This window comes from Pimephales promelas, chromosome 15 (genome assembly GCF_988280905.1).
Source record: "Pimephales promelas chromosome 15, fPimPro1.hap1.1, whole genome shotgun sequence".
Lineage (NCBI taxonomy): Eukaryota > Metazoa > Chordata > Actinopteri > Cypriniformes > Leuciscidae > Pimephales > Pimephales promelas.
The window spans coordinates 29,086,396-29,110,869 of NC_142783.1; the positions used below are offsets into that span (position 1 = coordinate 29,086,396).

Sequence of the window (24,474 nt, forward strand, 5' to 3'; positions counted from 1 at the left end):
TCCAGAGGCCCACCCTTGCCCACCCAAACCAGATCCTCCACGAGGACCCACCATATCCATGGGCAGCCTGACGCCCATCAAATCCACACCCATCCTCAACAACGGCTCCCCAACCATCCTGGGCAAGCGCTCCTACGAGCAGCACAACGGCTTGGACGGTAAGCGATCGGGTTGTGTGTGAAAGACTCTCTTTCTGTGCTGCCCACACAACACACTCTCCTCCTACTCTTCTTGCCATGCCTCATTCACTTGTCTTAAACACTCCCACTCTTTTCTCCACCAACCCCCATACAGGAAAATACACACACACACACACACACGCACGCACGCACGCACGTGCTACTTTAATCTCTGAATGGCTTTCAGGGTTGTCATGGTAACGGATCAGCAGTGACTCACATGGATCATTAGTCCTGCGGGAGATCAGACCCCAAAAACACGGAGTAAAGGCACTGTAAATGTCGATTCAAAAGGAGGGCTTCCCGAACACGTGGCACGGATGTTCGGAACACTTATGTATGCTCCCCTGTCACATTGTGCTTCATTACCCTCTTGTCTCTATGAAGGGATTGGAGAGAAACCAATGTTCAGCGGTTATATAAATTCCTGATGAGCTTGGCACCGTTCTGTCCGAAGCAGCGAATCCTTTTTCTTCACCCCATACTGATTTTTCAGATTGCTTTTTACATTTTGGGTCTTTATGCACTTATTGTTACAGTTGGTGTTATGTGATTTGTGATAAATGGCTCGTTTCCATGTTGCCGTCCTCAAATCTGGTCCTTTGTCATGTGAGCCGCATGTATTATGTAAAGGATTGGGTTAGCAGAAGAGTGCTTGTAGTACCTCTTAGAACCAATAGGGTGACATGACCCTTCATGAAACTAGTCTGAACTAGACAGTAGCTTTTTCTTTTCTTTTCTTTTCTTTTTTCCCCAAACGTAGTAAGCTGCCTTGATACTCTTCAAAGATAACTTCCTAACGAAAAAGTGACTGATTTGGAGTGCTGATCATAAGTAGCAGCTCCATGCGCCACATAAAAAAGCTTTCTTTATGTGAGGCACGCACAACTCGACCAATTTATATTACATTCAATTATTTTTAAAATTTAGCTGCAAATACTTTTTACCAACATGTATAGAGGGTTTTTAAGTACCTCTTATCAAAATTTATATTTACAAATGCACACAATATATAATATACAATACATAATACAAATATATTATATTTTTGTGTAAATAAATTTTTATTTTACAATTAATATTTACAAATGCACTCACATCACAACACAATACAAACATGTACAGTATATATGTAATTTCTATGTAAACACGTTATATTTATGTATTTATTTTTGACAATATTTAGTAGTACTATTTAAGATCTATAGAGGGATTTATTGCTTCTCTTTTCACAGTTAATATTTACAAATGCACACATTAATTAATATACAGTACACAATACAAATATATGTACACACAACAAAAGTGAGTACACCCTAAGTGATAATAGCTGTACTGTATATTTAATGTATTTTCATTTTTATACTCTATTTTTATTTAAAAAAAAAAAATATTTTGACATTTAGCTGCAAATACTTCATTACCAATGTGTATAGATGGATTGATCTCCTCTCTTTCTCTTTATGTGTGTTAGGGCCTAAACCCAAAGTTCTGGCTCCACAATGGGAAATAATGGCCAAGAGGGTGTCTGAACAAAGCCGAACTCCCTCTGGCCTGCAGGATGAGGTTCACGAACTGGACTGACCTCTGCTTTGACGACTGTCTGCTATTGTTGACCAGATAAGCAGGTACGGTGCTGCTTTGAGAAACACAACCTGCACGCATTTAAATAAAGCGTCACAATTCACTCTGAAACCTGCAGCGCATATACTTATTTAATTGAATCGCAGACTTCACAGTAGCACTATGCTATATTATGATTTGGAAGTGGTTGAAATGTATTGTGCAGCCTTATAAACGGTATAATAATACGATTCATGGATTCTCATACTTGAAATGAGCCACTCCACTTCAGATGCGACACAGTTAATCAAATTTATATGCATTTATTTTTTTTTCCCACAGAGAAATTTGTAGGTCATTGCAATAATTAAAATAACCCCTTCCGTCACATTTACAGATATAAAATATGGTTATACATTACCTTTCAAAAGTTTGCTTTAAAAATATATGTATATATTTTTTTTATTTCTGCAAGGAAGCATTAAATTCATACAAAAGTGACAGTAAAAACATTTATGCCACAAAAGATTTTTATTTCAAATAAATGCTGTCCTTTTGAACTCTCTTCATCAAAGAATCCTGATTATTTATTTTTTTTATCGTGGTTTCCACAAACAACGTAAACCTCACAACTGTTTTCAACATTGATAAGAAGAAATGCTTCTTCAGCAGCAAATACAATCATCAGAATGATTTCTAAAGGAACATGTGACACTGAAGACTGGAGTAATGATGCTGAACATTCAGCTTTGCCATCACAGGAATAAATTACATTTTAAAATAAACTAAAATAGAAAAGAACATTGTAATTTATTTTAAATTGCAATAATATTTTGCAATATTTCTGCATATTTTATCAAATAAATACAGCCTTGGTGAGCATGAGACATCAAAAACATTCAAAAATCTTACCAACTTCAAACTTCTAAATGGTATTGTTTATAATTTTTGTATTTTAATATTCTCAAGAATATCAGTCTTTCTGGCCCATACTTAGTCTTTTTTGTATCATTTATCCCTTTCAACTAGGGCTATTTAGTGTGTAAGGTTAGTGTACAATTTATTTAATATACTGAATACTGCAATTTCTCAATAGGTGTCTTGCATTGTACTACAGACTCTGACAGCATCTCTATAACACTCGATTTCCAGGTGACTCGAGAGATTTTTTTTCAACTCTCAGTGACGGGCGGACCTAAGAAAGGATCTGCGGTCAGAATGTCCTGTCCAAGAGACCCATTTTTACAGATGAAGCCATTGAAAAGACTGCAAAGCCCTGACGTCTCCATGGGTCCTCCTCCAACAGCCTGTGGCCAATCACAGGACTGACCTGATTGTACAGGACTGATTATTATTATTATTATTTACCATCAGCTGTTACTTCTGTCATTGTAATTATTATTATTATAATTATTACAATTATTATTAATGTTCTTTTTTATGAAGTATAACCATTTTCTTTTTAATGATTTGAGAAAATGTAAGAACGTTTCTTGCAACGGCTTGCTCCCAGTCCATGATGTAAAGGTGGGACGAACTGTCATTTTTTTGTCTCTTGCGTTGTTTTGTAACATGTCAGCTCTGCGTTGACGTGAAGGACTATATGACTTGTGTTTCTCTTCGTTTGGATGCTTGTGTTCTCTGGTTCTGTTAGCCCGTCCTGCCGCAGCAGTTTAAATTATTCAGAAAGACAACAAAACGTTCTTTTTCTACCTTTTTCACGAGTATTGCAACTGCTTCTCTATGTAATTTTTCTCTTTTGTGAATATGTAAATGAAAACAGGAGGAAGGCATTATTGTACAGTGGTGCATTTTGGGCCTTTTGGCGGTTATCAAAGCTTGTTGTAATGGATTTGCCATGCACAGCGTATTCTCTGAATTGTCATTTTGTAAGGAAACCTTCCTAGGTCTCTCCTGCATATACGGAGAGGTGATGGGAAATCTTAAAAGGTACTTCGCCATTAATACAATCATGCACCTTCTTAAGAATGAGCCTGAATGAGAGTGTGGTGTTCAAGTTTTTCCCCTCACATTTACACGCAGCTTTCAAAAACTAGACCAGGGATATGTGATACAACCCAGTTTACTCTGCTTATCAAATATTGATATCTTTAGGCCAACGCAGAGCATCTCAAACTCAACACACATTTTTCTTTTTTTAAGAAATGTTGAAACAACAAGGCTTTATACACATACAACCGACTGAACTTGGAAACTGTCAACTTGGAAAATCTGCAACCAAAGACTGAGTTAACTGGTATCAAAAGGTTATTGATAGGATGTCACTGGGGAGTGATATGTTTTTATAGACCTGTTTTCATGAGCTACCATCATATCGAAAGCAGAGTAGGTTGTAGAATATCATCGAATTCCTTCCAAAACAGATGTTAAATAAGTCGCATGGGATGAAAAAAAAGAGACACTGGTTGTTATACAACAGATATCAGGCGAACAGAATTTTTATGTAGTTATTAAAGGGATATTTGACCCCAAAATGAAAATGCTGTCATTTGGGGCGTGAGGGGTCAACCTGTCACACACATGAGCATTAGCAGGAACGCTCACAATCCTTGGACAAAAGCAAGCCCATTCCGACTTTTTTTTCCCCTCTTGTTATAGAAACCATTTCATTTGGATATGTGTGTGTCCCAATAAGGAAGAAAAGACTTCAGTTTTTTGCTGACTTTAACGTGAAGTTATTTTTTTTCTATAAAGGATTGAAAACAGGGTTTTGTTTATAGCAGTAAAATCCAACTCAATCCAGGATTTGAATATTGGACACCTTGTAATTAATGTTTTAATTAAACCTAATTGTGATGCATTGCCATGCATTTTTAATTTTAAGTGATTTGTGTTTTATTATATTACTGGCACATACTCAAGCACTGCCTAAATGTTTTACATTTGCAGAACCTTGTGTACGGTTGTTGTATTCACCCCTTGGCACTGGCCCTATTGGCCGTAATCTATTCTTATTCTCCAGGGTCCAGTTGCATAAACATAACTGCTAAGTTAAGACAGTGACTGTATCCGAAAACTTAAAATGTTGCCTTCGGAGGACATGTCCCAAGGTAGAAAGCCGCCAAGGCACGTTGGTACTGTATATAATCACTTCCTGTCTCTCCAGAGATACCTTCACCTGATCAATTTTTGAAGGCAGCATAGATGTATCCTTTGCTGCCTTTGATATCCCACAATCGAAAAGGAATTTTTGATGAAAACATTCCAGGATTTTTCTCCATATAATGCACTTTAATAGGAACCAAACGGTTCAAGGTCCAAAAGACAGTTTCAGTGCAAACTGCAAACTGTTCAAAGGGCTATAAACGATAAAGGGTCTTATCGAGCGAAACGATTGCTCATTTAAAAGCAAGGTGACCATTTGAGCTTATAAAACTTGTTTATTTATTTTATTTTTTAAATGAGCGATTGTTTCACTTGATAAGGCCCTTATTCATCGTTTGGAATCATTTGAAGCTCTTTGAACAGTTTGCACTGAAACTTTCTTTTGGACCTTGAACCGTTTGGCTCCCATTAAAGTCCATTATATGGAGAAAAATCCTGGGATTTTTTCATCAAAAACCATTTCTTTTCGACTGAACAAAGAAAGACATGGACATCTTGGATGACATGGGGGTGAGTAAATTATCAGCAAAAGATTTTTTAAAAGTGAATTACTCTTCACTTTGTGGCATGTTAGTATGTTTGTGGTATGTTAGTTAACATACCACTATTATAAAGTTATGGCAGAAATATTAAGTGTAAACAGGTGTTGTATCTATTTTTAACTCCTTGCCAAATTGTTGAAGCCACTACCTTGGCTAATCCTAACGCCAGCACCTAATCATAAACCTAAACTGGGGATTAAGTGGATGATATAATCTGGCGTGGGTCAGAATTCAGAACAACCCCTGCTGTAGGGATATAGGCCTAATGTATGTTTCCATATCTCCTGTGAATTGGTTGTTTTCAAAGACTCATCATGTCTCAGTTCAGTACAATTTACAACTGGCTATACAAAAAAATAATTTACATAACTTGCTGACGTTTTAAATGCTATTAAAACCATGTCGGTTTCATACAGTCTCCTCTGTTAAAATTGCCAAGTCTTTCCGCATTTTATCAGTCAAATCATCGGTTCACTCTGTTCGCGGCTCATTACGATGAATTGAATCAATGAATTAGAACCGATTAAGTCCCATTCATAAACCAAGTCCAGAATTGTGAACCGATTCATCTAATTCATCACAAAGATCCGACTCAAAAGAACGATTCAATCCGTCGCCACTAGGTAGGCACTAGGCAGTGTTTTGAAACACAGACGGTGTCATGTGCTGTTACTGCTGCAGTGGAGTAAAATATGTCAGTTATCACCGGACAGGAGCAAGAGGAGAGAGAGAGGCTGGTACAAACGCACTCTGAGAGGCAACCGGTGCAACGTTTCTCTGTAGAATTATATTGTTTTACACCAAAATGAGGCCCAGCTCCTCTTGATCTACAGCGGCGGAAGAATAATACGGTAAGTTAAGTCTCGCCGGCTTTTTGGTGTTCCAGTAAACCCGGGTATCCTGCATGGGTTATCCCACAATATACGCGTGACAGAGTCAAAGTAAACCGGTAACGTTACTATTCAGTGCACCTCTCTGAATGTTTTCTCGGGCATCAGCTAACGTTATAAATACGGACTTTTATCATCATTATCATCTAATAGGCGAACGAGGAAGTGCTGCCATCTCCATCGCTCATTTCATCCTAAACGTACTCATTTGCGCTGAAATCTTTAATTACGAATGAACTTGCTAAAGTTTGACCATGTACGATGCTGATTCTGCCTATATTTCTTAGTGGTCAGATACGGTAACGATTGGGAACTTTATTTGACGTCGTTTTTTAAAACTAGGATAACTTGGAAGCGCAATGCTTCAGATTCATACTGTTATAAAAGCATAGTTTTGCGGTTTCATACAGTGGGATAGTACAGTTGTGTCTGGGCAGCGCTGCAGTGGTCGGTTGTCATGGAGGCCTGCGCTGCGCATCCGAACGGCGCAGCTGTCACGACTGCGGTATATTCGGTCTCATAAGATAGACCCTCAAATGCACACCTCCAAAATAATTCCTATGAACATATCAGATATCAAATAAAGCTGCCTCATTCGCATCATATTTGATGACACTTCAGAAATAGACTGTATTTGTGACTAAACAGATCAAAGAGTTCAAGTTCTTCACACATATTATGGGTCAGTGTCTATAAACAGACCTTTGGCACTGGCACCTGACTTCTCCCCTCAGTCAACTACTACTATATAGCTGGGTGAAGCGTATATAAATATGATACTTGCCCTTTAAGAGGTCGTTCCGGGATAGTTTGGATGGGTCAATATTTACTACGCTGACTCTGTCCTCATATTTCATAGCGATAAGCTGAAGCCCCACTTACATCAGCAGCGCGGGATCAAAGACATGCAAAGCTGACTTGATTAAAACTGGGGATTTGGTGTTTAGTGTGGCAGATCAGTTCCACTGCACTACATGCAGTTTAACTTGTCCACATCTCAATCTTTCTTCTCAAAATAGCGTTTAAGATGTGTAATTACGGTTGTCATTATTTTATTCTTCGTGGTGGAATCAAGTCTTGCCGTGTCAGTCTGTTTTAACATCACTGTGGCTTGGTGCAGTCATGTGACTAAGCCTCTATTAAGGCTCAGAAGTTGTTAATCTCTTTGGCACTGGCCCATGTCTGGGACATACTTGTGGTCCTTTTGGGTAATAATTTTGAGCTCTTGGGCTGCTTCATAATCACTTGAAGTAAAAAAAAGTGTATAACAGGCCTGTCGACAGATTAGGACTGGGTGGTCCTGATCCAACATGAGCTTGGCCCACCCAGTTTTAGTTTAAGTTAACAATAACAAGTCTAGTGGCTCTATCCGTGTCAAATCAACCAAATTTTATAAACTTCCCTGGTGCAAATTTTTTTATTTTGTCAATATTGTTTTATGATGAAAAGTTTCATAATGGATGTATACTGAATAATCCATTATTTTGTGGAGGGTGGTCAAAATGACTGTTTTCACCTGAGATTTTGGTGCCAAATTACAGGGGGGTAAAAATGACTTCCATTAGTAGGTCCATTTATGTCCATTAGTAAAATCTGTTGACTTTAGCAATCTTTGCTGCATTATATGCCAACGGTGACAGTTCAAAAATGGGAAAAGCACTTCTAGTGTTTTTGCTCAAAGTAACTCAAGAAGTATTAAATATCTCTTATTATCCCTTTAGATTCTGGTTCTTATCAATCTTTTCTTTTGTTATTTTTTAAGGCCCAATATAGTTCAATTCCAAAGATATTGAAATCTCAATGTGGCTCTAAGAGTAAATTGTTAAATTGTACACATTATTAGTGCTTAAAACCAAACGTCACTTTTCTTACAGCTGATACTTTTTTTCTTTCAAAGAGCAGCTGAAGAACATATAATGTTGAAACTACAAATTGTATTGTTTATTTCTGTCAAACAACATTACTGGGTGCCATAATATTGTTTTTCAGACATTTGCATACATGTAAAGTTAAACAAAATCTCAAAATCTTAAATTTCAAGGCCCTGAGTGTTTCAATCCCAAAGATATGGGGATCTTAATGTGGCTTCATTTTCAATTTGTTGATTTTTTTACCCATTTTCAATGGTCAAAGACCAATTGTGAGTCACTTGTCTTTGCATTTAGCTGATATTTACTCTATTTAAATTTTGTAAATACAACAAAAATAAATTCACATTTGTTTTTTGACCATTAAAAATGGGTAAAATTCAACAATCAATGGGATATAACCATATTTACCATGTTTACAAAAGAAAAGTTTATTAAGAATGAGAATATTGAGATATCTTTAATACTTTTTGAGTTAAGGGTGCGCAAATTTTGGAAAAACAATATTTATGGCACTCAGACAGGAATGTTCTATGTAGATTTGTTGATAGGAAAAAAAAACAAGATACATGCTAGTTTCAAAATGATTTGTTCTTCTTGTATTCCTCTTTAAAAGAAAAACGTACCACTGAAATACCACTTAAAAGTACCACTGAAGTACCACTTTTGACCACTGAAAACATGTACAATTTACCAATTTACTCATGGAGCCACATTGAAATCCCCACATCTCTGGAAATGAACCATTTGGGCCTTAAAAATTAGATACTAAAAATAAAATAAAAATGTTTAAAAAACACAATTTAAAAAAAAAGGATAATAAGAGATCTTTAATACTTCTTGAGTAACAGGCATGTAAACTTTGGGCAAAAAACACAAGAAGTGCTTTTCCCCATTTTTTTCTTAACTGTCACCATGGCATATAATGCACCAAAGATTGTTTAAGTCTCAAGATTTTACTAATAGACCTACCAATCACTAAAAAAAAAAAAAAAGATAAAATAAAAATAATGAAGCTACCATCTTTTTAAAGTCATTTTTATCCCCCTGTAATCTGGCTCCAAATCACAGGTGAATTATATATTGGAATATATAATTGATATATTTAATTATATATTGGAATCTGAAAATCACAAATAATAATTATTTAGCCACTCCCAATTACTAACAGCTTTCAGCTATTGTTATCCATTATGTTTCGTGTGTGCCTGATTAGGCACATTTAACACGCTAATGATTGAAACACAGGTTGAATTGTCCGCCTCATGCTGAAGAATTTAATGAAACTCAACTGGTTCGGCCTCCTTCTGAAACATGATCATCACTTAACAGATCTTAGGAGGCTTATCAGCAGCACTGCTCATACCTGATGAGAAGAATGAAGGCTGTGTGCCAAGGTGCTATCTTGAGTAACTGAGCTGTGTGTGCTATTGATCCATTGCCATTTATATTTGTGCAGAGTGTATTGAACTCGTGGCTGGAGACCAGAGCTCTCATCAGTCACCTCTACAAATTGCGGCAGTAAGAATGCATCAGAGCCGGTCATTCCAGTGCGGCAAAGGAGAAAGAAACAAATATTGTCCTTGTCATTGATGTGCCATTGTTCTCTTGGGAGGTGTGTGGTTGAAATTGACAAAGGAATCACAGAGTAAAAACAAACCGGGATAGTGTAGCCTTTATAATGTCTGAAATGATCATAATACTCAAATAGGCACTTAAAGGGACAGTTCACCAAAAAAAAAAATATATTTTGTAAAATGTTCAAGCTGCTCATTTATGTGGTGAAATGTCTTAAGTCTTATTAAATGAGTAAGTTATTTTAGTATTATTTATACACTATTATAATATTTATTACTATTTTGAATCAGCTTTTATTTTTATGTTTTTATTTTAGTCTTAGTATTTTTTGTGTTTTTATTTGTTTATTTTTATTTTAGTTGCCCAGGCAACATTAGTACACTGCCGTCCATGTGATGTTAAAGAAAACAGGACTCTTTGGACCGCTGGACCTTCTTTCACTGCTCCAAGGTCCACTTGTTGGGGCTTTCGACTGGTGGACAGGGGTCATCATAGGCACTCTGCGGTGTTGTGACACATTCCTCCCATAACCATCATTAAAATTTTGTGTGACTTGTGCCACAGTAGATCGACCTTCTGTTGGCTCAGACCGGACGGGATAGCCTTCATTGCTCTTGTGCATCGATGAGCCTTGGGCACGATGAACATCGATGAACACCCTGTCGCCGGTTTGTGGTTTGTCCCTGCTGACTGGGCGCAACACACAAGCCTTGCCGCTTCAGAGGTACTTTGACCCAGCCGCCTTGCCATAACAATTTGGCGCTTGTCAAAGTCCCTGGCTTCAGATCTGTCCATTTCTCCATGTTGATTTCGAGAACCGATTGTTTGCTTACCATCTAAACTACCTAGACTTTGATATTTGGCCTTGTTAGGAGACGATGATATTCGTTTCACCTGTGACTGGTCATATTGTTTTGGCTCATCAGTGTATATTTTATTTTATTTTATTTCAGCTTTATTTTAATTACCAAAAATGGTAATGGCTAAGTTAAGTTTAATCAACAGCACTTGATAAAGTGGAAATTACTTTTTGTGGTAATCAACATTGTTTTCTTAAAAAAAAAAGCAAAAATATGGGTTACAGCGCTGAGGCACTTACAATGGAAGTGAATGGGGTTGAGTTCACACTTATAGACTAAAGAGCAAGCATACTGTCCGAGGAAGGGCTGGGAGAGGAACAGTTGAGAGTGAGGAGTTTGAGTGGAGGAGGGATACTGGGTCATGGGACAGAGGTGAGTTGGCTATTTACCTGTATAAATGGGCCTCCTCGCTCTGATTGGGTAGATAATCTGAACGTTCTCCTATAAACTGTCTATAAAACATCATTAAAATACAATTTCAATTGATTGTAAACAATATAGAGTCTAAAGATGATTTTAGTAAAAAAAAAAAAAAATTACCAACTTGCTCTTTCTAGTTATATATAATTTTCAAACTAAACTTCCAAACCTTACAACCCCCACAAAACTGTAAAAAAAAAAAAAAAATTCTCTTTGTAGTTATATATATATAATTTTCAAACTAAACTTCCAAACCTGACAACCCCCACAAAACTGTAAAAAAAATAATTTTATCTTTGTAGTTATATATATATAATTTTCAAACTAAACTTCCAAACCTTACAACCCCCCAAAAACTGTTAAAAAAAAAAATTTGAACCGCTTTGCAGCTCAAACAATTAACAGAAGAATCAATATAAGTGCTTTTAAGTAAAAGTGAAAGTGACATGATGGGAAGGCCAAGTATAATAACCCATACTCGGAATATGTCCTCTGCGTTCATCCCGTTCATTACGAGCAATGTGTAGTGAACACACACACCCACACCTGCAAACCGTGGACACACACACACACCCAGAGCAATGGGCAGCCATTTGCTGCTGCGCCCAGGGAGTGATTGGGTGTTAAGTGCTTTGCTCAAGGGAGCTTCAGTCTTTTTCTGCCAGTATTGAGAATCGAACCTTCAGGTTACCAGTCTGACCAACCATTAGGCCACCACTGCCCCCTGCCTTTTACAAAATAAGCGTTACATTTCTGCTTTCAAGTCCTACTAATATCTTGCCCATTCACTTCCATTGTAAGAGCCTTATTGCTTTTTAAAAAAAAAGAAAATTAGGGATAAATATTTGTTTGTGGTAATCAACCTAACGCCATGAAGGCTGTCGATTGATTCTATTTATTCAAATTTGGTGCACATTCTTACTGCACATTTCACGTATTTTGCCCTCACTGAAAGACAATTCCTTCAACCAGTTCCTCTTTTTATTGGTTGCACATTACACAATGATTCCCTGTCAGCTAGACAGAACCAATTCTCCTCATCCAGCGTCACATGATAAACCAGCACTTTCAGAAGTGGTTCTGCTTTGATGCTGATCTGTGCAGATGAGCTTGCATGTCTGTTTAGTATAGTGAAGGCCATGCTGACATCACTGACTGGTCTGTTCAGGTTGCAGAGAAGGTCAATAGAGGTTTGACAGGAGACGATCAATAGCAATGCTGACTGCAAGGCCAGTAAAAGAGGGGGATGGGATATAAACATGACATGTAAACACCGTAGCATGCACTGGGCTCTGTATCAGACACTTTTTAATGCCTTTAGGTTGTCCGGATGACTGAGCACTTCAATTGTGCCACAAGACCTGTGTCTTATCTCAATGCATAGATTAATATTTAATAATGGCCTTTCCATTAGTGTGTATCACCCTTTTAGCAGTGTGCACTGCACTCTTCTGGAGTTACGCTGATAAAAACCTTTGGAGTTTTCAAGTATGAAATGCATTTTTAATCAAGTGTTATTTATAACACCTACAATCTCTCACTTTTTTTTTGGTTTTAAAAAAAACACTGGATAAAACAATGTCTATCAAAACAGTATTGTATAAATGACTCGAACAAAAATAGTACAATAATGACTTTCACAAAACAATAGTGTAATAATAATATATATATATAAGAGTTCAGATGCAAAAGACTCTAAATGCCATTTGAAATTTTCTTCTTTAATGATGATTTTTGATCAAACTTGTATATTGAAGTTCAGTAATTTCACTTAAATAACAATTAATAGGTAATTATCATTGCCATTTAAGTGAAATCTCTGAACTTAAATATACAAGCTTGATGAAAATGATCATTCTAGAAGAAAATTTCAAATGGCACTTAGAGGCTTTTGCATCTGAACTCTTCATATATATATATATATATATATATATATATATATATATATATATATATATATATTTGTGTATAATGTATGTATAACCGTTCATTACCTTTTATTAATGTTTTCTTTGAAAGAAAATGAATACTTATATTTTAGCAAGGATGGATTAAATAAATCAAAATTGACAGGAAATGCTTTTACATTGTTCTATTGTTCTAACATTTGTATATTCACACTTTCTGAAAAAAAAAATATTAAGCAGTACAACTGTTTTCAACATTGATATTAATAAGAAATGTTTCTTGGGTAAAAAATAATAATTTATGGAGGATAAAGTGACAGTAAAGCGTTGCCATCATAGGAATAAATTACATTTTGAAATGCATTACAAAAATAAATAAATAATAATATTATCGTAATTATGATTAAAGAAAGAGCTTAATATACTTATTTAAGAAAACCTTAAAAAAGATCTTACCAACCCTAATTTTTTTAACGGTACTGTATGTATAAATATTGTAATAATTAATTATATAAATATACCTTGACTACAATCAGATTCCCTCAAGAATCTCACAAAGGGAAATTTATTAAAATAGTTTTATCATTTTCCCTCAACAATGTATGTTAGCTTCCATAGCCAATTAATAAGACTAGGAGTCTTATTGTATCCATTACTTAATCCTATTGGGCTGTATATTTATCAGATGTGTATTTTGCCACTGCTGGGGAACTAAGAGCTTTGCTTATAGTAAACTGAAGATTATCTGTCTGGAACAGTATCACTAAAGGGGAAATTTAGAGCTCAACTTGAACATTTGTACGAAAGAATATACACAGAAGCTTAACTTAACTTGTTTTGCGCCTGTAACAATCCTTTAAAACAAAGGTAGTACTCGACTCAGTTAAACAGGATGTTAATGTTGATGACTTGTTTTTTTTATTTTTTATTTCAGTTCATGAGTACCAGACCGGCATCGGCAGCAGAACTCAGTACCGCTCCTCTTGGACTCTGACAGACGGTGTTGAGTGTGGACATTGAGACTGCCAGACCGCAGGTTGGGTAAAATCTGCAAAAATGATCTTTCCCTACATAACCTCTCCATCAAATAAATCCTCAGTATAGTAGTTTAGCCACAGTACAGCTCATATTAGCTTTTGTTCTTCCAATAGGCTTAGCAGATATATTTTTAGATGCGATACTACACTTGTTGTAAAAGTTTGTGTTCATCCCTGGAGGTCTTAAAACTTAAAGACTTAAAGAGTCACTTGAGTTCCCATGATGCCCTTGGAGCAAGACACTTAACCTTCATGCTCCCAGACAGCTGACTGTTCCTAAATTGGCCTTCTGTTAAGCAGATTTGGCTGAGAAAAATATCAAGTAGCTAAAGTGAAATTGATAGCTCATAATGGGATCACACTCACCTCTAATTCAGTTGCACACACATCTCCAGCAACAGTTGAATATCAGAAAAGTCATAATTGCCTTAGAATTGACCAGTCATCTCATCTGTACAGTTTCACTATGATATTATTTGTACACAGATTAGCTTTTATAGGACTTTAAGCTCTCCATAGGCCTACTGACACATGATAGTGTGTATTTTAAGCTCAGTATAGTGTGTGTGCTTAGCTTTAGGGATTTACGTGCTTATTAGTTATTTTGTTTCTATTATGTTCTCAACTGACCCTGATGGTCCTGTAACTTACATGTTTATATCATCATCATCATTAGTAAATATTACTTCTGTGTTGTCATGCAACATTTGTATTTCATTGGCTATGTTCGGAATTGCATACTAGCATTGCACACTACTCTACTACTATGATTTCTGCAGTATACACTACCGTTTAAAGGTTTGGGGATAGTAGGATGTTTTGAAAGATGTCTTTAATCACCAAGGCTGCATTTATTTGATCAAAATACAGTAATATTGGCAAGAAATATTATTACAATTTAATGTAATGTAACATTTTTTTTTTTATTTTAAAATTGAATGTTTAGCAGCCATTACGCCATTCTTCAGTGTCTCATGATCCCCTTAGAAATCATTCTAATATGCTGATTTTGTGATAAAAGATGTTGATTCATAATTGTTTAGTGATCAATGTTGAAAACAGTTGTGTTGCTTAATATTTGTGTGGAAACCGTGATACTTTTCTGAGGAATCTTTGATAAATAGAAAGTTCAAAAAGGCATTTATTTGTAATACAAAACTTGTGTAACATTATAAATGACTCTACAGTATCTTCTGAACAGTTTAAAGCTTTCTTGCAGAATAGAATAGAAGAGAAAAGAAAAAAAGAAATGAAATCTTACTGACCCCAAACTTTTGAACCTGGCCACCACATGCAGATATTATTGCAGATTCTATGCACTATGCACTCAGATTTCCATGTGAAAATAAACTGGAAGTCATTTCATTAAAAAATCTTAAAACAAAAATCCCGATATGATAGCTGGATATCACTCACTAAATTCCAGAGGTCAAATTTGGTTGGTTAGCATGACCCAACTTTGAGCAGCCAAAAGTTGTCTTTCTCTATTGATGGCCATTAAAAACTAGACTAAATTGGCTGTTTTTATTTTTATTTTGTTATAACAGGTATTTTATCAGTGGCCATTTTCGGAAGGTCCTTTAAAACCTTTTAAAGGGATAGTTCACTTTGAAATTATTTTTTGATATGTTTTAGCTTACCTCAAGGGCATCCAAGATGTAGGTGTCTTTTTTTCCACAGTATTTTCAATTTTGACAATTATCAGTCACACTGGCGGCTAAGGGGGTTCACCAAAAAGCATGCACAGAGAAGTTCAAATTAAACATGATTTAATGACTCGTAAATGTAAGTACACATTGATGGCCTAAGACACGAAACGAGCAGTTTTCATGAGAAAACGAACAGTGTTTATATCCCTTTTACTCGTGTAATCCAAGTGATCTGAATCAGTTGTGCAATGTCCAACTGAACCGAACTGAATCAGTTCAATGTTACGCCAGAAGTGATCGCTTGCGTGTGACGTCGCTCAATATATACACGGAGATTTCGGAAGTTTTACCTTTTACTAAACATATTTAGATATACCGAAATCATCTTCCATTGCGGTTTCCCGTAAATCTAAATATGTTTAGTGAAAGGTAAAACTTCCGAAATCTCTGTATAAACAAAAAGTGACGTAGGCGCGCAAGCGATCACTTCCAGCGCATGCGCAGACCGAAGCGCCCGTGCCGTCAGATCATTTTGTCATAGCTATGATTACAAGAGATAAAACGATATAAATACTGTTGGTTTTCTCACACAAACCGCTCGTTTCGTGTCTTAGGCCATCAATGTGTACTTACATGTACGAGTCATTAAATCATGTTTAATTTTGACTTCTCTGTGCATGCTTTTTGAGGTGAACCGATTGAGGACCCCCTTCACCTCCAGTGTATGACTGACAGACAACAACGGTTTGACCAAAAAATGTCAAAATTGAAAATGCTGTGGAAACAAAGACACCTACATCTTGGATCCCCTTGAGGTAAGCTAAAACATATCAAAAATTAATTTCAAAGTGAACTATCCCTTTAATATTGTTTTAAATAATTTAATTTTGCATTATTTTGGTGTCACCAGCCAGTCGGCATATTGTTTAAAACTATAAATTCAACGTATTAAACAATAATAATAAATCCAAAATGCAGTATACTATTCCGAAAGTTTGTAACACACTCTTTTTTTTTTTTTTTTAACTTCCTGAACCCTAATAACTCCACACATCAAAAATAAAAGGAAGATGGCAACCACAGCGACCCCTGAGCCCCTTACTGCCCTCTCTCGGTGGTACCTATATGCCATCCACGGTTACTTCTGTGAAGTCATGTTCACGGCTGCCTGGGAGTTTGTGGTGAACTGCAACTGGAAGTTTCCCGGCGTGACGAGTGTGTGGGCGCTCTTCATCTACGGAACCTGCATCCTGATCGTAGAGCGCATGTATCTGTGTCTGCGGGACCGCTGCAATGTGCTTCTCCGCTGCATCATTTACACGTTGTGGACGTATCTGTGGGAGTTTGGCACGGGTTTGCTGCTTCGGCAGTTTAACGCTTGTCCGTGGGACTACTCTGAGTTTAAATATAACTTCATGGGCCTGATCACGGCAGAGTACGCCGTGCCTTGGTTCTGCGCCTCCTTTATCGTTGAGCGCCTAGTGATACGCAACACGCTCCGGTTGTGCTTCGACGAGGCTGTCGGGCCCGGCCAGGCTGAAGAACTGTCGGGCAGAGGCGGTGAGAGAAGAGCAGGGAGTGGGAGAAGAGGGGCCAGAGCTGGGGCAACCAGCGCGAACGGCTACGTGAAGGGGGATTGAGGAGGTTTTCGACACCTTCCCCCTCCCCATCTCAAACCTCCCGTCACCCATGACTCTATCCGCACATATCGTGGTCTCTCTCCCACCTGCTTCCAGGGAAAGAGTCGCTAAGACACAGTTGAGACACTTGCACAACTGTGAGGAACTTTCTGATTTGATATAGATGGTCTTCGTTCACGTGGAGGGATGTTCATTTGCCACCTTAGTGCTCAACATTTACTGTCCTCACTTCGGGCGAGTAGCTATTAAGTTCAAGGTTTGTCAGTAGGAGTGGTGCCCGGTGGCAAAATGAGAATGGACACTCCACCTCTTCCACTATACCTCCCAAACCAGTCCATCCACTCCAGACTCTCTGGGAAGGGACAAACAAATCGACTTGTCGTCCAATAAAAACAAAACGCAGACACGTCACTTGAAAAGAGATATAGCCTACAGTATCAACGAGTCCTTTTAGATTATAAACACGGTCCGTGATGTATATGTAGTTGGAAATGCAAATAACTGTTAGGATAAAAGCTTACCTTTTGAATTTTAGTTTGTGCTATTTATTAATATCTAAAATGTAGTTAAAGGAGCTGTATGTAAGAAATGTGTTTCAAATAATCAGAAAATGGCCCTGATGTGTCTCTAGACATTAAGAAATCATGTTAATTTTAAATACTTATATCACTGACAACACTAGTCCAGCTTGGGTATTGTCATTATTGTCATAAAAAATGAAGTTGCAGCCCTCAACTGAGGTTGATGTTGTCATGTTGTGTTTTGGTCTGATGCTCCACCCTCCACCGACCTACCAATCACGAAGTCAGTAGTGTTGCAGCATCCGGGTTGCCATCTCTGCTGTAGTTACGCTGCTACAAATGTGTTGGTTAAAAAATGTTGGATCCTGCAGCCTATCTGGCAAGTGATTGCAGTACCAGTTTTGGCCACAATCCTACATACGGCTCCTTTAAGAAATGATATTGTATTAAATGTATTGTGTATATAATATACTGTATAACCTAAAGCAATGCCTTGTACTTGAATTTGGTGTTTTTTTATATTCATCAAAATATTCAGTGCTTGAACGTGCATGAAAGTTGTCTTCCAGGAGATTTGTTTCATTCTGAGACTGATCTTCGATGTTGTGTACAATTTATTTCCTCCATTTTTTTTATTTATTTATTATTTTCTCATGGAGATGAACACACAAAGGAGTACTGTATTGTTACATATATAGAGTCCGGGTGCTCAGCACTGAAACCATAAAACATCACAGTATCTTGTTTTTTCACTGGAGAGAATGTTATTGTGTGTTTATGAACTGGTGCTAGATCCTCATTGAGTTGTGTTGAGGGATCTGACAATGGTCACAATAAAGGCATTAATATGTAGGTTCACTGACCTCAGGTATGTCAATTTTAATTGTTTCACCTCCGTCTCTCATATGCCCTTGAATAATGGATGAAAATTGAGAAGAATATTGTGGCAATTTTCACTTTGGTATTACCCGCATGGTTACAGTTAAAGGTTGTGGATTTGCCAGAAAGTTTTGCTTAACTGTATTGGTTATATTGTAATTGACCAACTAAAAATATATTAAAATCACCTATTTCTGAATGCAAGTCCTGTCAGATTTCCCTTCAATATTATTGGTCATAAAACAAAAGTGAAAAAGTCTTAGTATTTGTTTTAACCTTCTATAAAATGTGCAATTTAAACATTACGTGTTATTTTCATAGCTTTAGTTGTGCATCTGTTGTTTTGAACTTTATTGTAATGTCACAGCACTTTGCATGTTTGTCTCATATGATTGTCAAATGTATACATTTTACATGATTATCAAGTACTGATGAATGGTGCTATTCTGCCCCCTTGAAATTTCACGTTCCTTTTTGTAAGTGGTGTGCAGCTTTTGTGTTCCTGCTTTATCACACTTTTACTATAGTGTCATAATACCAGTCCCTCATACAAGGACCAGGTGCAGCAGAAATGGAGACGTTCCTGAATGCCAAGTCTATGTCTGTTCCCCTTGGTCATGCATTCAGGCAATGACAATTTGTTGTTCGGAAGAACTGCAATGCAATGAAGTGCTGCAATGTGAGTTTCAATTGAATTTGTGATTTTATGCAAATAACCTGCAACTCACACTTTCATACATTTGACAGTTGTTTTTTTTCAGTTAGTTAAAACAGTGATGGTTTTACATATAGATTGTCAATGTTGATTGACCGTGACAGTGACTGTGATCCTTCTCATGTAAGTAGAAACACAACAACAGGAGTACCAAATTTATTGCAGACCTGACACTGAAGCCAATAAGCATTGCTTACAGCTGGGGTTTTCAATCATTTCAATCATCATGTGAGGGACCTCCATTTTAAGATAAAAAAGGCACTTACATATTTTCATACAATATAAAGAATTCACCAAGTGTACTGTATTTCAGGCCAAGCAACAAATGTACAAGCAATGTAGGGTGTTTCTTAATCGAAAGGTCTCATCTTTTATGTCATCAAGCTCCATCAAAAAAGAAAAAGAAAAAAGAAAGATAAAAATAGATTTTGTTGTAAAATAATCACATAATGCTTAACTGTGTGTAGTGTAAAGATTGTTGCCATTTCCTGTACTGCATTCATATAAAGTCAGTTGCCATAAAGGACTTTATTTTCACTTACTAAACTGTAAGCCAACAAATAACTGAATGGACACACCCTCAATAGGTTGGCCTTCCTTTTTGAGATGCACCAGAACACTCAATCAGTAAAGTAACATATAAGAATGTATTATGTCTGTGTACTCAACATGCTCTGCGAGTTTTGGTTCCTTGCCACTGTCACCTTTTCTGCCTTTTTCACCTTTGTTGCCATTGGCGTTTGGCTTGCTTAGTTGAGGACATTAAATTTAACATTAAATTTAATTTTCACACTATATAGATCTGCCAGCATTGGCACCATTTTATAGAACTGAGCTGGACGATGACATCACGGTTTTCTCCAGAGCGCCTGTATAAATTAACTAAATTAATAACTTTTTTACAACAAAAATAAACATTACTGAACTTACTGTAGCCTACTGTGATGCTAATTTTTTTTCTGGAAACAAACTTTGTTGCATTATTTTACTGTTGTCTGTCTTACCAGAAGATGGCGTCCGAGTTTACATTTAGTGGACTTTTGTGCAGTAAATGTATGGCAATTTTGGGTACAACCGGAGAAGTGCTATCTGACTGCATTTTGCTGTTGTGAATCATAGTCGTTCACGGTCAAAACAAGTAAGTAATATTTGAAGTAAGGCTACATGTGATTAGAGATGTCACGTTCAGTGCCCCATGAGCCAGACTGACTCCAGAAAGCGACTCGTTCAGTGAATGGTATCAATTTTTTTTATAATAAACATATAGGTAATAAACATATTCAACTAACGAAAGGCTTCTTTACAGACTCTTCTAAATGAAACTTTACTGCTCGTCTTCTGAGGGCAGATAATCAAACGCCTCAGATTGAGGCCTTCGGACGCCTAATGTGGACGCTTGCCCTGCTCTGTTTTTCATCGAATACTTCGATAAACTCAGTGTTTCTCAACCCTAACTGATACTTGAAAGATGTTTACCTAAAAAAAATCCCATATTCGTAGTAGGCTACCACAAAATCTTGCAAATGGCTACTTTTGTAATAGGTCTCAGATTTGAGCTTTTGTTGGGCTGCACTTTTGCTGATTGCTGACGCTTCTCGAATCAAACTCCAGCGGCGAAGCACTGTATTATTATTTTTTTTTATGAGCGGTTATCTAATCTGTGTACTGAAATTGTTAAATGCAGGTTAATCCATAATAAATGTGATGCTGGGACATGATCGCTAGATGGCGTCGCACCACCACAAGAACCTGGATTGGAGGCTTTATCAACACGTTGAAGGTAATTGTTGCTTCTACCGCAGTTTCTAGATGTTGTTAAAAGTATAAAAATCATTATAAAATAATCTCATAAGAACCTTTTTGTCTTTTTCTTTTGTTCTTTATTTTGATGACTGGTATGATACCAAGTTATTATTGTTGTAGCCACCATGTAGTATAAGCCACGATTATATTCATACACTTTTGTCGTTTCAGGATTTTTTTTCAGGGTATATGGTATGTTTTGTTATCTTTCAGAGAATATGATATCTTTTGGCTGTGTGAGCTGTGTGTGTATTTCTGTGTTAGACTGGTCCACAACTCATATCCACATCAGCTTGTATAACCTACAATGGTTTGAATCTGCAGTTTATTATATGAACAAGACATCTTAGTCCATTTAGCCGGTTTTGCTTTCTATCAAGATACTAGAGACTTTAGGCCAGATTATACAACTTATGATAGTTTTTTCTTCTTCTTTCAATATCCATTTCAGAACTTCGGAAAATTTACCAGCTCATTTAGCTTCAGAAATGTACATTTAATCGTACGCTGTCACTTAATCCACACAATTCAGTTTAATCCATGTGTCACCATATATCATTGAAAGGCTTTTCAACCTATGTGCTCTCTTTCTTTTCTCCAGTTTCCTGCCCTTTTTTGTAGACTGTCAAAAATCCCTTGCGGCTATCTAAGGTGATTATGTGTCACCACAAATCCTTCATTTGCAATTTGGTAACTCTTCTCTCATCTCCTTTGATTGCAGTGACAGCTCACCTATGAGCTCACCTGACTGTGGTGGGTGTGGTCTACTTTAAAAAAACACCCAGGCTCCGCCTCCAGCAGCGACGCAGCCAATCATATGTCAACACTCCAAATATGGACAGGTCCTAACCCTTTAAGGCGCAGGTGAAACATAAATAGCCTTTATTTCCTCCCAACATGTGTAGAGTCTCTCTGTCTGATTTCTGTGCTCTTTTTTTTTTTTTTTTAAATCCATTCCAACTTAATGAAGCAGCAAAGCGGCTCACAATCAGAGAATCCAGCTCAAACAGCTCCAGGAGGTTGGGTTGGGGGGAGGGTGTTAAATGAAGTGTGTTGCATGGGAACTGAGTCTGTGGGGAGGGGTATCACTACAGTATTCTTTAAACATGTCAGTCATCAAAGCTGTCGGAGAGCAGTGAAGCAGACGATGGCTTCATGCTGCATTTGAGGGGTGTGTGTCTAGAGCAGCCCATGTTGAATAGATCTGAGTGTCAAGGCTCAGATCCATTAATAAAGCAGGTTTAAAATGGAGAAAGACCATATAAAACATACAAATGGGAGGAAACCTGTTTTACAACTGGGCTCATGTTATGTGAGTTATTAGAGATGCAGAGTGATAGTGAGTGACCGTAGATAAACTGGCTTGGTTTTAAGACATTTTAAAGGTATAGATCACCCAAAAAGAAAATTCTGTCATGAGCTCATCCTCTAGTTTTTACAAACCTCTATGAATTTCTTCTGCAGAACACAAAAGAAGATATTTTGAAGAAACAGATCAAACAGTTGATAGGCCCCATTGACTTCCATAGTATTTTTTTTTAGAACAGTAAGTCAATGACTACCATCAACGGTTTGATTACTGACATTCTTCTGTGTTCTACAGAAAAAAGAAATTCATACAGGTTTGGGACAACTTGAGGGTGAGTAAATGACAGAATTGACATTTTTGGGTGAACTGTCCCTTTAACAAAAGACTAGTAGAGCAACTACATGACCTACATATTGTCGCTTTACAGAATGGAACTCATTGATAAACCAGTTTTTCTTTTCTTTTTTTTTACCGACATGTGGTACACACAGTGATGGTAATGACAGTTTATAAACTGGCCAATCAGATTAATTATACACTTAGAGATAGAAAAGTTATTTAGAATAGTACAACACATCGTAAATCATGTTAAAGCAGCCACAAGATTGTGGCCAAAACTGGTACTGCAATCACAAATTACTGGAGAGCGGTGTATCCCCAATCGACCTTTGACCTTACAATGTTGTCTGAACACCACTGACTTTAAAAAATATATCAGGATTTTATTTTTTGTGTATGTATCCTCTCTTCACGACAGTGAAAATATAGAGATGTTATGGTTTGTACATAGACTTTTCATTGTTAAAAACTGTTTAGGAAAAATAATAGTTTTTCATAGTTTTAAAAACCAAACCTCATAAAAAAAACATTTATACGTTGTTTAACATTTTAGTGGATTCATATCGATTTATATGATTTGATCCATTCAAAAACAAAAACGTATGATTTTTTTTTTTAAAACAGTAAGCCATAAAGGTCCACCCATAAAACTAACCATTCGGACGCAAGCAGATTATACGAAAAAAGTATAAATTAGATTAATAATAAAAAAATATAGACCCAAATGTAAAATTACAAATTGCCATGAGATTGTGTTTGTTCACACTGGGTTAATTCATGTTGTACACCCTTGTCAATAGAGTTCTCTGGAGCCAGGCCTCATAACCCAGGGTTAAATGCTGCGTAACCCTGAATGTTAATGGGGCCTTAACATGGGGTTTAAAAAGATTGTATGTAAGGGTTGAGTGTACCGTGGGTGATTACTTTAATATTTTACTGCAAACCTCCATTTTTATTTTCCTCCTTGGCTCCTTCAGTTTTTTTCTCCACATGAAGCCCAAATCGTTCGCCAATAATGTGATTTTCAAAGCCAAAACAAACAGTTATGACAGTTTTTTAAACGGTGGACAGCTGTACCTCTCACTCTGGCTTGTCGCTGTTATGTAAACGGCCATCGCTTATCTCCCACTCAGCTTTGCATAACGTTACACAGAGGTTTCCCACACTGCTTTGCATTTTTACCAGGGTATTTGAGCAGCAGGCTATTTGTGCAGCAGTTTTCTTTCTCTTTTTTCAGATAAGAGCAATAACTTTCCCCTCATTTTTCTTTCTGGTTTATGTATCTTCTGTTAAATTTAGTGCTTTGCTGCTTGAGGGTAAGGCTTCTGTGTAAACATTTAAGCAGATGCCAAGTGGTTGTCAACCGCTGTCACATCTCAGAATGACTCTTATAGGTTCCATAGCTCCAGTACAATGTGTGTGACAGAGTAGATGAGGATGGGGAAGAGGAATTTGCACAAGCATGGATGGAAACCTTGTTTTATCTCTGCGCGGTGTGATTTAAAGGAGGCGGTCTCTTCATTCGCTATCTTGCAGATAATGTCAAAGCTACCGCCTTGTAAAAATAATCCTCAATGTTGATGGCAAATTTAAACCAATGGTTCCATTTTAAAATTATACCCTCATCTGTGGAACACAGAAAGAGATAT

General features: G+C 36.9%; 2 protein-coding genes and 1 long non-coding RNA gene across 8 annotated transcripts in view; all 3 read left to right on the forward strand.

Moving 5' to 3' along the window:
• Positions 1–4,586, forward strand: part of mta1 (metastasis associated 1) — a 43,648-nt gene extending 39,062 nt beyond the window's left edge. Inside the window, exons 16-18 of one of the 2 annotated variants that reach the window (XM_039667428.2) lie at positions 6–158; positions 1,654–1,807; positions 2,839–4,586. In XM_039667428.2, coding sequence (XP_039523362.1) covers positions 6–158; positions 1,654–1,763 — 263 coding nt within the window. In that variant the 3' untranslated portion in view covers positions 1,764–1,807; positions 2,839–4,586. The remainder of the gene's footprint in view (positions 1–5; positions 159–1,653; positions 1,808–2,838) is intronic. The other variant, XM_039667437.2, reaches the window with a different exon arrangement.
• A 1,446-nt stretch (positions 4,587–6,032) lies between these two features.
• On the forward strand, positions 6,033–18,643 carry tmem229b (transmembrane protein 229B). Of its 5 annotated transcripts, none has more exons than XM_089120508.1 (4): positions 6,033–6,261; positions 10,311–10,470; positions 13,868–13,969; positions 16,686–18,643. In XM_089120508.1, the coding sequence occupies exon 4, from the start codon at positions 16,690–16,692 to the stop codon at positions 17,257–17,259; it is 570 nt and encodes a 189-aa protein (XP_088976634.1). In that variant the 5' UTR covers positions 6,033–6,261; positions 10,311–10,470; positions 13,868–13,969; positions 16,686–16,689; the 3' UTR covers positions 17,260–18,643. The 5 variants fall into 5 exon arrangements, with proteins under 5 accessions (XP_088976634.1, XP_088976635.1, XP_039523330.2 ...); XM_089120509.1 differs by having other exon boundaries at positions 10,314–10,470; XM_039667396.2 differs by lacking the exon at positions 10,311–10,470.
• A 1,769-nt stretch (positions 18,644–20,412) lies between these two features.
• On the forward strand, positions 20,413–22,134 carry LOC120478265 (uncharacterized). Its single transcript, XR_005622690.2, has 3 exons — positions 20,413–20,512; positions 21,059–21,154; positions 21,899–22,134. It is a non-coding gene; the product is annotated as an uncharacterized LOC120478265 (long non-coding RNA).
• The last annotated feature ends 2,340 nt before the right edge of the window (positions 22,135–24,474 follow it).

Excerpts from the sequence above, each read along its gene's own strand:
- tmem229b (XM_089120508.1), top strand. The coding sequence starts at position 16,690 with ATGGCAACCACAGCGACCCCTGAGCCCCTTACTGCCCTCTCTCGGTGG.